At 43.1% G+C, this 13,161-nt stretch overlaps 1 protein-coding gene across 1 annotated transcript in view; it reads left to right on the top strand.

The window, feature by feature from the left end:
- The first annotated feature begins 7,988 nt into the window (after positions 1-7,988).
- The window catches only part of MAP3K21 (mitogen-activated protein kinase kinase kinase 21), a 34,925-nt gene continuing 29,752 nt past the window's right edge, over positions 7,989-13,161 (top strand). Inside the window, exons 1-2 of the mRNA XM_024738168.1 lie at positions 7,989-8,031; positions 8,178-8,358. Of these exons, the coding sequence (XP_024593936.1) occupies positions 8,276-8,358 (83 nt within the window). The 5' untranslated portion in view covers positions 7,989-8,031; positions 8,178-8,275. The remainder of the gene's footprint in view (positions 8,032-8,177; positions 8,359-13,161) is intronic.

Here is a 13,161-nt window from a genome sequence, read left to right on the forward strand (position 1 = left end):
ATAAGATATAGTTTGCTGACCCCTGGTATTTGTCAAAGTATTTAATAAACTGTAAGATGTAACCTAAATGTAAGCTGGTGGCTATGCTCATTTTTACATATGGTTTGGAAGCTCTCTGAGGGCTTTAAGTGTTTCCCCTAACTGGTGTGTGTGAACTCCTTGGTACCTTAAAGTTTTCTACAATTCTTTGTAACCCAAGGACTTTATTATTATTCATTCTGCAAAATATAGTGCCACATGGTCATACATCTATTCATCTTGGTTGGGTGTGAGGGTCTTTTAGTTCATCTGGCTCACTTGATCCAGGCCAGCCAGTGGTGCAAGGAAACAGGCCTGAGCTTTGTTCCTTTAGGGAGTACTGCCATCTGCACGCTTTGGCAGGTCTACTTGTAACTTGGGTTGATAAATTGAGGGTCAGGGAGAAGGCAGGAGGTACTGAGTTACCAGTTGTAACTGTTTCACTACCAGAGTTAACTACTAGGACATTTTTTTATGCTCTTTGAAAAAAGAGCACATCACTTGCCGTTTGGGGGAAGTATCTTGATTGCATATAGGTTGTTTGAGTGATTGTTGGCTTAATTGACTTTCAGGAGTTATTTTGTTTCAGGTTTTCTGCAGATACTGACTCTAACATCAACTATGTTACTTTCCGTTTACTAATATGTTAATGGAGCACGTTATGGAAGATTCCTTCCTCATCAGTTTACTTTGTTCCATACCTTGACAAAATATCGAAAATACTCCGCTGACAGAAATAGCTAGATTTTCACACAATGAAATGTAGGAAGTTTTCTCAATAAAACCGTGTGTTGTGTGTGTCCATGAAAAGCTTTGTACCACGGCGTTTGCTTTTGGTGTTAAGAGCAACGTGAAGCTGTGTTTTAGCTGACCGCGTCTCTCTGGACTTTGCAGAAGTCTCTCTCCTTGTGTTTAGCGAGCTGACTCATTCATTGACATCACAGTTATTTGGTGACTGTATACTACGTGCCAGGGACGCTACAGGCTCTGGGTGGTCAGTGGTGAGCAAAGCAGAAGCAAATTCCTCCCCTCGTGGAATTTACATGCCAGTGGGCAACATGGACGTTAAAGGGTAAATGGTGAAAGATGTGGTATGGTGGAGGGTGGTAAGTGCTCAGTAGAAAAACTAAAAGTTGAAAGGAGGGTGAAAATGTTGGGGTGAGGCGTTGACGGCTTAGAGTGTATGGCTAAGGAAGGCCTTCCGGAAAAGGAAGCAACACCTGAAGAAGTGGGAAAGTGGGTCATCTGGGGAGACAAACCTTCGTAGAGGGAATGGAAATTGCTCCCCAGAGCAGGAGGCTGGTGTGACAGGAGAATCATGAAAGGGAATCACAGGGCACCATGGAGTCAGAAGGGGGTCAGACCACGCAGGGTCTCGTCAACCACTTGAGAGGTTTGGGCTGAGGCCCAGGCTCTGAGTGCCATTGTAGCAGACCACACGGCTGCAGTTTTGAGAACAGACGGAGAACCAGGGTGGAGGCGATCACTTGGGAGTTGGCAGCATGTCTGTGGCATGAAAGCCCTGAGGTTGGCTGAGATTATCTGGGGACTGAGTGCTCATAGGAAAGACCAGAGGTCAGGGACTGAGTCCTGGAGGATCACCATCAATTAGAGGCCCCAGAGCCAGGAAGGAACCAGAAGAAGGAGCAGCTAGAGTGAAAACGGGGGAATGTTGTGATGCTGGGGAGCCAGAGAAGGATGTGATTCAGGGAAGAATGATCCGCTGTGTCAGTCACTGCTGATGGATCAATATCCAAATAACTGCTTTGTTGTCATTATTTCTAAAACAGTCTCTACTGTTGAGGGCACAGGTGAGTCGGTTTTCTATAATCAGTAGCTGACTTGACATGGAAAGGCTTATACTAATTCATCTTCTTCCTGCTCATTCTTCCCCTTCCAGTTGTCACTCACTCATGTAACAACTATTTATTGAGTGTATAAAAATGGTAGATGGGGCTTCCCTGGTGGCGCAGTGGTTGAGAGTCCGCCTGCCGATGCAGGGGACGCGGGTTCGTGCTCCGGTCCGGGAAGATCCCACGTGCCGCGGAGCGGCTGGGCCCGTGAGCCATGGCTGCTGAGCCTGCGCGTCCGGAGCCTGTGCTCCGCAGCGGGAGAGGCCACAGCAGTGAGAGGCCCGCGTACCGCAAAAAAAAAAAACAAAAGGTAGATGCTGTGCAGTAGAAATAAACCAATATTAAACAAATATTAATCGGGTGCAAATTCTTTCCTCCAGTTGCTTACAATTTAGTTAGAGAGGTGAGACCCACAAGTGAGATAAGGCAGTGTTTAAGTGTAGTAATGGGAGTGGCACAGCTTTAAGTGCGTTAGAAATGCAGAGAACTTCTAGTGAGGTTATGAGGAAGGCACCCAGGGGGACATGGTGTTGATATCTACAGGCTCATATAATATTGGAACAGGGAGACAGTGACAAAGCTGCACATTTTGTTTTCTGTTGTTTGTTTTGTTTTGTTTTTACCAGAAGGAGAAAATGAGATTCCAAAGGCCAGTGGACTTGAAGGCAGTCTCACAATTAGTGCTGCAGTGCAGCGAATCCAGGGCTGGTGCCTGGTTGCTTCCGTGGGAAATGGAGGCCAGGTATGGTTTTGCGGAGGATGCAAGGGGAAGGCAGTCCATGCAGCAGGCACCAGGAGCTCAGAGACACTGACGCAATGCTGTGTTTCTTAGAAGTGGCTTTTAATACACAGAATCGTAGAGTGTAGGGTTTTTTTCGGAGAGGCCAGGAAGAGCTGAAAAGATCATGGAGACCGAGGTTGAGAAGGGACTTGAAGATCAGGATGAAGGCCTCCAGAGACTGGTGAGCAGATGAGTGGTGTAGGTGCGGGAACAGACGGAAGAAATGTGAGGAAAATCGGTGCTATTTGGTAAACTTAGAAAGTTATCATTTTTTTTCCCTGTAAATGAATGGTTGATTGTTTTCAGAGTTGAAATTCACAGGGTAACCTTCCTGTCTTAGACTGAGACACAGGTGTTTTGTCAGTGTATTCTTTCACATTGTTGCTTTTCTCAACTGATTTCTTTCTTATGACCTTTTTTTTTTGGATAACATATTCCTAGTTAAAGGTTAATTAAAATGAACCTATTTGACTCAAATGGAATTTGGACCAGCACTCCCATAAATGTTGAGGAAATAGAATGGACACATTGTAATTGCTTTTAAAAATATACATTATATACTATAATTCGGAAAATTCCACAGTGAAACTTCAAAGGAGCCGGAAAAATCGAGTGCCTCGTGGTTGAATAAGTAGACAAAACACAAGTTGTAGAGGCTGATTGTTACAGAATGGGGCTAACGGGGGTCAAAAATCCTTACGGACGTGGCACAAGCGGGGGGCTGAAACACTGGTCGCTAGGTCGCTAACGAGAATTGACCATTTCTGTGGCCCAGAAGGTGGATGTGCCCCTCTGAGCATGGTCATTCCCGGAGGTCCTCTTCCTGGTGAGGTCAGGAGGCGGAAGCACCGCCAGCCTGTCCTCGGCTGAAACCTGGCCAGGTGCCCGGTCACGTGACCTGTCGGGACACTGGCTATTTCTGGTTTCGGTCACTTTGCCCCAAAGATAAGGAATTTGAGGAATTCTGCTGAACACCTCTGAAATAGAATCCAGAACAATGGGCCTTTCATGGAACTCTAAACTTTTGACGTTCAGAGTGTTATTTTAACTTGTTTTCTGTTAGTTGAAAGCTCCCGTGGAAACTTTGGACTCCGGGTGAGGGCAGGTGTTTTAAAGACCGCGACGCAAAGGCTGCTAATACTGCGTTCTGCCACGGCATTGCTTGAGAAATGCGATCAATTTAAAATATTTAGCTTTTAGTTCTCGCCTGGAGTTCCGTTTGTATTTATTTTAGAGTTGGCTTTCTGAGCTTTTTGTTCCTTAAGGGCTGCCAGGCCTTACTTGGGGCCTGGGGACACAGCGTGGTTTTAATGCCCATTTTAATCAGTGCTTCCTCATGCCTTCCTAATTTGGGTGTTTTTCAGAAGGAGGAGATAATGTATGTGAAAGTATCTTGGAAAACAAAGTTTTATAGAACGGCAAGCCATCTTGATCATTAATTTGGAGTCTTTTTTGGTGGTAAGGATATCATTGTTTAAAAGTGAAATTAGTATGTATTATAAGGGGGAAAAATGTAATACAGCTGATGAAGTAGCTAATCTATCTGTTATTTTTTGTTTCTGTGGCTTAAGTACATAGGGTTTTAAAGGATTAGATATTTATTTTTCTTGATATTCATGAGACATCAGGACTGAGAAATAAATATTCCTTAAACTGAATGGAAGGAAGGAAAATTCAAAAATTAACAAACTGAAATTTCTGGTTGTTCTGCCCCCTTTTCATAACTGGTAGCTTTATATGTAGCACAGAAGACTGGAAAGATAGTCATGCAGGTGGGATCTGAAGCGTGGCCCTGTATTGTAGCCGTATGATCTGGGATAACATTTCTGAACTGTGAACTGGAGACTGTAATTTCCATTTCATAGAATGGCATGAGGATCCAATGAGATATTATGTGAGTGGAAACAGCTCTACATAGAAGAGGATTAATAAATGGTAGGCAATAATCTTATTAGAACTGGTGATAATTATCATTAATAGAAACTATTCCATTGGCCATTTGATGTAGAAGGTACTGCGTTAGGTGATGGGGGATAGAAGGAGGTGCTTGCTCTCCAAATCTTACAGTTAGACGATCGCTTGGGGAAAGGAACATCACAACACAGCAGTATTTATTCAGTACTGGTGACTTATAATAAGTCCCCACTCAGTTGTCTCATGTTGGTTCTCTCCAGTTGCATTAACTCTGTGACTTCTGTGACTGTCTAAATTGATGATACGAATGTGAATCTATTGCAAAGTGAAATTTCAGGCCTTGCAAAGTGATAGGATTTCCTGACATCCGTGAAAGTGATTTTGAAGGTTTGCTAAACACACTTTCAAGCCCATCAGTAAAGGGTGTGTGTAGGTATACGTATGTGTCATCCTTACAAAATGCTTACTGCGTCTCAGACCTTGTTCTGAGCACTTTACATGTATTTATTTCCTCCTCTCTACAACGTTATGATGTATGTCCTGTCATGATTCCCATGACAGGCAAGGAAGCAGAAGCACAGAGTCCAAACCGAGCAGTCTGGCCCTGGAGTGCATGCTTCCATCACTATGCCACAGCGCCTCCACTTAGATCAGATGCTAACTATCCAGTGGCAGGAAATCAGAAAGGAAGAGAATGGGCACCTGCATACAGAGAGCTTTCCAAAGGATAAAGAAATCGCTTGTGAAAAATTGGTAAAAGCTGTCACCTGAGCAATGCAGGCAGTAGTTAGGACCACGGACCCAGGGGTCAGACTGCTTGAGCGGCACTGCACCTCAGCTGCGTGACCTTGGATGGATTACTCAACATCTCTGTGTCTCAGTTTCCTCATCTGTCAAGTACAGATGATTAATAATATCCACCTCTATAGCATTGTGGTGGGGATTATCTGATTAAAATACCTGTAAGCGTACCTGACAGACAGAATGTGCTCAGTCAATGCTCATTATTCCTATAACATTTGGGCAAGCGGTCCCCCTTAAGATCACATTCCACAGATCAGACATGAAGTGTCTCATGCTAGTCTCCAATTTTGTCTGGATAATTTCGTCTAAGAAACCTCCCACACTTGCTCGTTTTTGTCCTTCTAAGGGTTAGTGCGTAGTTGCAACGATGACAAAAATGTTGTTAAATAAAGAATAAAATAAACGGATTTTTATGTTATTTTTCAAGGTGAAACCTGAATAACAACTCTCCCCCGCCCCACAGACATATATTCTGTTAACTGTGAAGTTTGGATTACTGTTCAGTTGGATTCAGTGTTGCTGAATTTTTTTCAGTGCGAATTATCCTCTGATAATGAAGACCTGTCTCTTGGGGTTTTTGTGAGGCTTGAATGAAATAGCACTTGTAAAGTACAAGGAATATAGTGAATACTGACGATGGCTAGTGACTCTTAGGACTTGGTTCTTATTTCTATTAGGTAGGAAGTGGCATGGGCCAAGGACAAACATAAGAATGGGCCCCTTTTGTTAATTTCACCTGCAAACACTGAGCACCTGCACTGAATCAGACACGACACAGAGTGGGTGCGCACGGGTGAGCGTGAATTGCACGAGTCGCTCACCATTGTCTTCCTCTCCCTGCCATCTCACCGCCTACACACACACACACTCTCTCTCCCTCGCTTGTACGCCCCCTGTTTCACACTTAACATACTCACTGTCTCAGAGCTAACAGCAGTGGAGGAGTCTGATGAAAGCACACAGTCTGGTACCTGGTGCCTCGTAGAACTGTCACAGAAACACAAAGCTCACGGGAGGGTGGAGGAGGTGATGGTTCCCGGCTTGGGGGGTATTTGGAAGGTGTCGCTGAGCAGGTATCATTTGGGCTGGATGAGCAGCCGGCCTGCCTTGAGCAGAGCAAGCTCGTCCGTAGAGGCACGGGGCATAGTTTGAAGTGCAGGTCGCTGTGCGAATCTAGGGGCTGTGATTGCCCAGGTTCTGGAGTGTGTGAACCTTCTCCCTGAGTTATGGGGAACCATGGAATTTTTTTTTTAATGCAGGTTTATTGAGGTATAATTTATATAAAAATTCACCACCACCACCCCCCCGAGGGCGTTCAGTTTGATGAGCTTTGACAAATGTATATAATCCTGTAACCACCACCACCAAGAGAGAATTTGCATCACCCGGAAAAACTCTCCCGTGTAGCGCTGCCGTCAGACCTTTCCCCTCAGCCTCCAGAAACCGCTGGTCTGATTTCTGTCCCTCTTCCAGGATGTCATACGGGATCATAGTACCTAACCTTTCATGTGTGGCTTCTTTCTCTTAGCGGAATGGTTTTCAGATTCATCCCTGTTGTGACATGTATCGGTAGTTTATTCATGAGAGGTTTAAAAAAATAAAAGGATGCCACGACACTATAGGAAGATGAATCTGCTCGGGGTGGCATGTGGGCGAGAGAGGAGAGAGGGACAGCACCCAGTCCAGTGAGAACGATTGGAATTCAGGTTTGGGACAGTGAAGCCAGAAGTCACATGGTGGCAGGGAAGTGGAGACGGGCCATCTGCGGGGCATTCGGTTGAACTAGAACAACTGCGCTGCAGGTTGGACGGCTGGGTTTTAAGGAAGGGGTGAGGAGATAAGTCAGAAAAACAGTAGGTTTAAACCGTTTCTTCTGTAGCAAATGGGAAGGAGTAGCGTGGATATGGAGCTGCATTAGAGCCTCATGGAAAACCGGGGAGACATTTCTGCTTCGTTATAGGCAGAGAAGTCAACCAGGGGAGAGAGGAACCCAAGGCCCCGGGAAGGGCGGGGCAGGCGGGTGCAGGTGGGCAGTGATGGGAAGCTCCGTTGTTTTAGCTCCTGCTGCACAGAGAGCTCAGGGCAGTCCCGGCATCAGCTCGGTTCCTGAAAGCTGCTCTTGGGCGTTCTGTATTTTGTCAGGAGGCTGGGGGCTGGGGAAACCAGCAACTGGATAATGTTCCTCTGAAGTTTTTACTTTTTGCTGCATTTCAATCTTTGGTAAAGCAATCATATCTCATAAAATACCTTCATGAGTTAACATATCTATAAGCAATTTGCAAATTTAATATAAGATAATCTTCAATAATAATGATTTATGGTAATATGCCGTCTATTTGCAGTACTCTCGGAAACATTCAGTAGAAAAGACTGCATTTAGATCAGGACCTAATTTCTTGGAAGAAAAACAATGTAAATATTTTCTTCCTATCAGGTAAACTTTCACAGAGTTCTGATTCTACCTGTGATATCTCAGTAAATGTTTCTTGCCCCTAGAAATCATTTACTTTCTCATAAAGAGTGCTAAAGCTGTACTGTGTCTGTGGATTTTTTTTTTTTTTTTTTTTTTGGACGCTGCGCCACCAGGGAAGCCCTGTGGATTTTTTTTAAACTTGTAACTTTAGGCACAAACGACCCACTAAAGGTTATGAAAAACAAGATGTAAGTAAGATAAAATGGTAAAATGCAGATTCATTCTCAGTACTCTGCCAACTGTAGTGAAGATTGTGTTTTAAAAGCCAAAGAAAAATTGTAACTGAAAAATTATACAAATATGAAAGTATTCCACCTTTGATTTTCTTCTTCAGTATTGCTGCTGGAGAAGATAGAGCATGATGACGTCTGCAATAAGACGTTGAAGATTACAGATTTTGGGTTAGCGAGAGAGTGGCACAGGACCACCAGGATGAGCGCAGCAGGCACCTATGCCTGGATGGCCCCGGAAGTCATCAAGTCCTCTTTGTTCTCCAAGGGAAGCGACATCTGGAGGTGGGTAAGCGCCACACATTTTGTTTTTGCAGGTGTCTGCAGAAGCTGGTTGCTACACGTCCTTTACATGAGTCCCCAGCTACTCAATAATTCTGAGCATAACCATACAGATAGTCCCCAGTCTGCAGTGGTTTGACTTAACAGGTTTTTTTTGACATTACAATGGCACAAAAGCAATGTGCATTCTCTAGAAACCGTGCTTGGGATTTGGCATTGGGATCTTTCCCAGGCTAGTGATACGTGGTCCAGTCCTCTCTCGTGAGGCTGGGCAGAGGCAGTGAGCTGCAGCTCCCGGTCAGCCCCGCCATCACGAGGGGAAACAACTGATACGCTTACAACCATTTTGGACCCAGACAGCCATTCTGTTTTTCACTTTTGGTATCGTATGCAATCAATTCCATGAGATATTCAACACTTTATTATAAAATAGGCTTTGTGTTAGATGATTTTGCCCAACTGTAGGCTAATGTAAGTGTTCTGAGCACCTTTAAGAAAGACCAGGCTGAGGTTCAGTAGTTTAGGTGCATCAAATGCGTTTCCAGCTTATGACCTTTTCAACTTACGAAGGATTTATCCAGACGTAACCCCATTGTAAGTTGAGGAAGATCTGTATGGGCCTTTTTGAAGAAGGTTTTGTGGTTTGGATCCAGATTGTTGTAATCACAACAGAATGGGTAACTTGAGATTTTGATTGTCCTATGACTTCCATTTGATAAGAGAAACTTGTTAAATCTGAGGTTTGATTAAAACTGGTTATAACTTGAGTAAACAGTAATGCTGTTTTTGTAAGGCCTGTTGGTAAATAAACATACATTTCACTTTAAGCAGAAATTTTGATTCCTCATGACTCACAGACAGAATATTAGCATGGAAGGAGTTTGAGAAAAAAATTTAGATAACCTCCTTCCTTTTATGGATTGCATTATCTAAAGGTTAAAGCTTCCGGTTTGAGGATGGAGAGCTGAAGCAAAATGGAATCCCAGGTTAGCTGGACTTCCCATTCGGCTGTGTCTCATTAGGGGGTAAAGACACCATCCATACCAGAACAACAGAGAAAAGTCACTCTGTTTACAGTCACAATGCACCAGGAGCTTACTTGCCTTCACTTAACGCTCATAAAATGCTGTGTGACTAGTATTAAAATTCCAGGATTTTTCTGTTGTTTTTTTAACGGCTTTATTGAGATACAGTTCACACATCATACAGTTCACCCATTTAAACTCTACAATTCCATGGCTTTTACCTTCATCAGCACAGGCAGTTTCGAACATTTTCATAATCCAAAGAAGAAACCATATACCCCTTAGCCATCACCCCAACACTCCATCCCTCCCAGCCAAGGCAGTCACTAATCTACATTTTGTATCTTTAGATTTGCTTATTCTGGACATTTCCTATAAATGGAATCAAATAATATGCGGTCCTCTGCAACTGGCTTTTCAATTAGCATATTTTCAAGGTTCATGTCATAGAATGTATCAGAATTTCATTCTTACTTATTGCGGAATAATATTCCATTGGGTGGATAATACCACATTTTGCTTATTCGTTTATCAGTCGATGGCATGTGGGTTGTTGCCACATTTTGGCTAATTCTGAATAATGCTGCTCTGAACATTTATGAAGAAGTTTTTGTGAGGACATGAGTTTTCATTTCTGTCGGGTTTCCACCGGGGAGTAAAATTGCTGGGCCGCATGGTAATTATATGGTTAATCATTTGAGGAACTGCCAGACTGTTTTCCACCAGTTCTCATTCCCACCAGCAGTGTATAAATACAGGCTTCTAATTTAATTGTTCTACTTATGACTGTTAAGAAAATTTTTCACCTGTGCCAGGGGTTCTATAGTGTCTTAGGGCCATTTTGAAAAACACAGAAGCTTGAGCCTCACCCCTTACTTAATGACTTACACTCTGCTGGTGGAGACTGAGCCACATATGTCTTTATAAAATATTACATGTGTTTTCCTTGACTTAATCACAATAATTTTCTGACCATGTAATGCCAAAATACTTCAGTGAAATAGGTGATTATTTTAAGAAATTATACTTCAAGACCCTGAAAACTAATAAAATATAAATCAATTTTACATTTGGAATAATTAAGACTGTAACCATTTTACTATGTGTGCCTTTTAAAATAAACTATGTAACTATAAGCTATACGAACGCTGTACAATCTATATAAATGCTTTAGAGCGACCTCACCTACTGTAAACATAGAATCAAAAGTAAGAAAAAACAGATTTCTAAAATGAGCCAAAATATGGGTCTTGAAGTCCAGACACTCATGGAGAGAGGTCTTCCCTCAAAATCTGTTCATTTCTATTTCTCAATTATATGAGCTCGGTTATCTGATTTTCAGTAGAAGCCTCTAAGCAGAAGAGGGGAGAGGGGTGCCAAGCTGGTAAAAAAAAAAAAAAAAAGAAAGGCAGCTGAGAACAGAGTGAGCGCTAGGAGCAAACGAAAGCATGAAACGCTATGAAAAGGACTGGAATCTGCTGGCTTCCAGAACCACCTGGTTGTGGAGCCAGACGTCCACACACATCTCCAGAACGCATGGATATATTAAAGTCCAGCAGAGTCCTAGATGTCAGGATGCAGAAGGCAGGGAAGGTCGTCCCTCTGAACTGCACAGACCTTTGCTTTAGAACCTCCTTCATAATATTCCCATAGAAATAATTGCATTCAAGAAGCACGGCTCTGGTCTGTGGTGCTGGGGGCTTGCTATATATACTGGTGTATTTAGTGATCATCCTCTCTCGCCCCACTTCCTCCTTACCAGTTACTACCCTACGAGGTAACTTTGACAGATGCTATCATTGAACTTTTGCAATGTCTCCCGTGATTACCCCAGTTTCACAGAGTACATACCCAAGGCACTGAGAGGTTTAGAAATTTCCTCAGGGTTGTAACACTAGTGAGTGAGTAGCAAACTCTGGTCCCTGGCCTAAGAGCTGTGTTCCTGCTACCACAGCCCATAATCATTAGACTACTTGTATTCCTAGAAGAGGGCTTTTTTTTTTTTTTTTTTTTAATTTATTTTTGGCTGCGTTGGGTCTTCGTTGCTGCACACAGGCTCTCTCTAGTTGCGGCAAAGCGGGGGCTACTCTTCGTTGTGGTACGCGGGCTTCTCATTGCCGCGGCTTCTCTTGTTGGGGAGCACGGGCTCTAGGCATATGGACTTCAGTAGTTATGGCTCATGGGCTCTAGAGCTCAGGCTCAGTAGTTGTGGCACGCAGGCTTAGTTGCTCTGTGGCATGTGGGATCTTCCCGGACCAGGGCTCGAACCTGTGTGCCCTGCAGTGGCAGGCGGATTCTTAACCACTGCGCCACCAGGGAAGTCCCCAGGAGAGGGCTTTTTATACTATGTCGCACCCAGTTTCAGAGAGCAGAAAAATATGCATTACACTTTAAAAATTGTCCCATCAGAATAGCTCCCTTTTTTTTCACATTGGTTTTTTACCAGAATACCTCTCTCTGGAAAAATGACCTATCCTGAATTATTCACTCTCTGAAACTTCCAAGAGGCAAAGTTATGTTGTTATTGTTGGTTTTAATTTTGTTATTTGCTAAGGAGAATAGCAAGGAAGCTTCTTTGAACTCATTCAGTTTTCAGTTATTCTAATAATTTTTGGTCCCCTGCACTGAGACGAGTTTTGTTGATTGATCTATGAGTTCAGTTTACTTACTCTTGAAATTAAGAATGTGTCTCGCTAATGCACCATACCATAGATAATTTTCAAGGTACTAAGCAGATAGCCTTTGAAAAACCCTGGTTGCACCTTAATTGCTAATAGTTATAGCATTATATAATTTACGGGTACTGCATTATGTATTCCTTTTTTAACAAAACATAAAACAGTGCTTTGAGATGGCAGAGGAAATGTCACTGATACTTTATCAATGATTCAAGATCAGCTTCAGGGCGGTGTGAGTGGAGACATAGGCAACAGGTAGTAGTGGTCCCACAGCTCAGCCTCAGGTGTGCCGCTTCTAGGTCCAGTTGTCTTTCAGTGATGCCCTGCTGCGCCCCCTGCTGGAGAGGGAGCCCTAGGCTCAGGGGCCTCAGGATGGAAGCGCCCCTGCTTTTAGGGCCATGGAATATCAGTGGGAGGATCCCTGAGGCCCCTTTGAATTTAGGGCACGTTCTGTTGTTTCTGCCTTCCTTTTATGAATGTTTTCAGTATGTAGTGCAGAGTCCATTGGGCACTAGTGGAGAGGTCTGAAAATGAAGTGATGATGATGGCCAGGGTGACCACCTGGGCTCCAGAGAGGCCTGTTGCAGGCCAGGTCTTCTTCACGGAGGGCTTATTGTATCTGTGATGCTGTGAATCCCCACATCTCTTAAGATCGGGAGATAATCAAATGAGACTCAGAAATCAGTTCCAAAGCAAATTTAAATGATGTGGGTTTTTTGGTGTTATTCTGAGCTGTTTTGCCTTTCCTTAGACATATGAAATGAGAATTAAGTTACTTCTTTAAATTTCAAACTCTTTTTTTAACTTAAAGCGAATGAAGTTTTAAAAGATCAGAAAAGTAAATAGGACCATACTAGTTATGTTAACAGAACTTAAAAATAAAGCAAATATAACTGTTCCTTATATGCTTATGTGTTTTAATTTAAAGTCAAGTGAGTGTCAGGAGTGACCGATGTTTTATGTCAAAAGATAATTGGAGTGTACTTTGTGTTTTGAAGAAGATAAAGGAAAGCCAATGTTCTGACTGGTTTTGTAGAAGAGAATAAACGTATATGATGTACAAGGCTTATTTCTGTGCTCCTCTGTATTGCCTTGAACTGGGG

Source organism: Neophocaena asiaeorientalis, unplaced genomic scaffold, assembly GCF_003031525.2.
Source record: "Neophocaena asiaeorientalis asiaeorientalis breed wild unplaced genomic scaffold, Neophocaena_asiaeorientalis_V1.1 scaffold436, whole genome shotgun sequence".
Classification (NCBI taxonomy): Eukaryota; Metazoa; Chordata; class Mammalia; order Artiodactyla; family Phocoenidae; genus Neophocaena; species Neophocaena asiaeorientalis.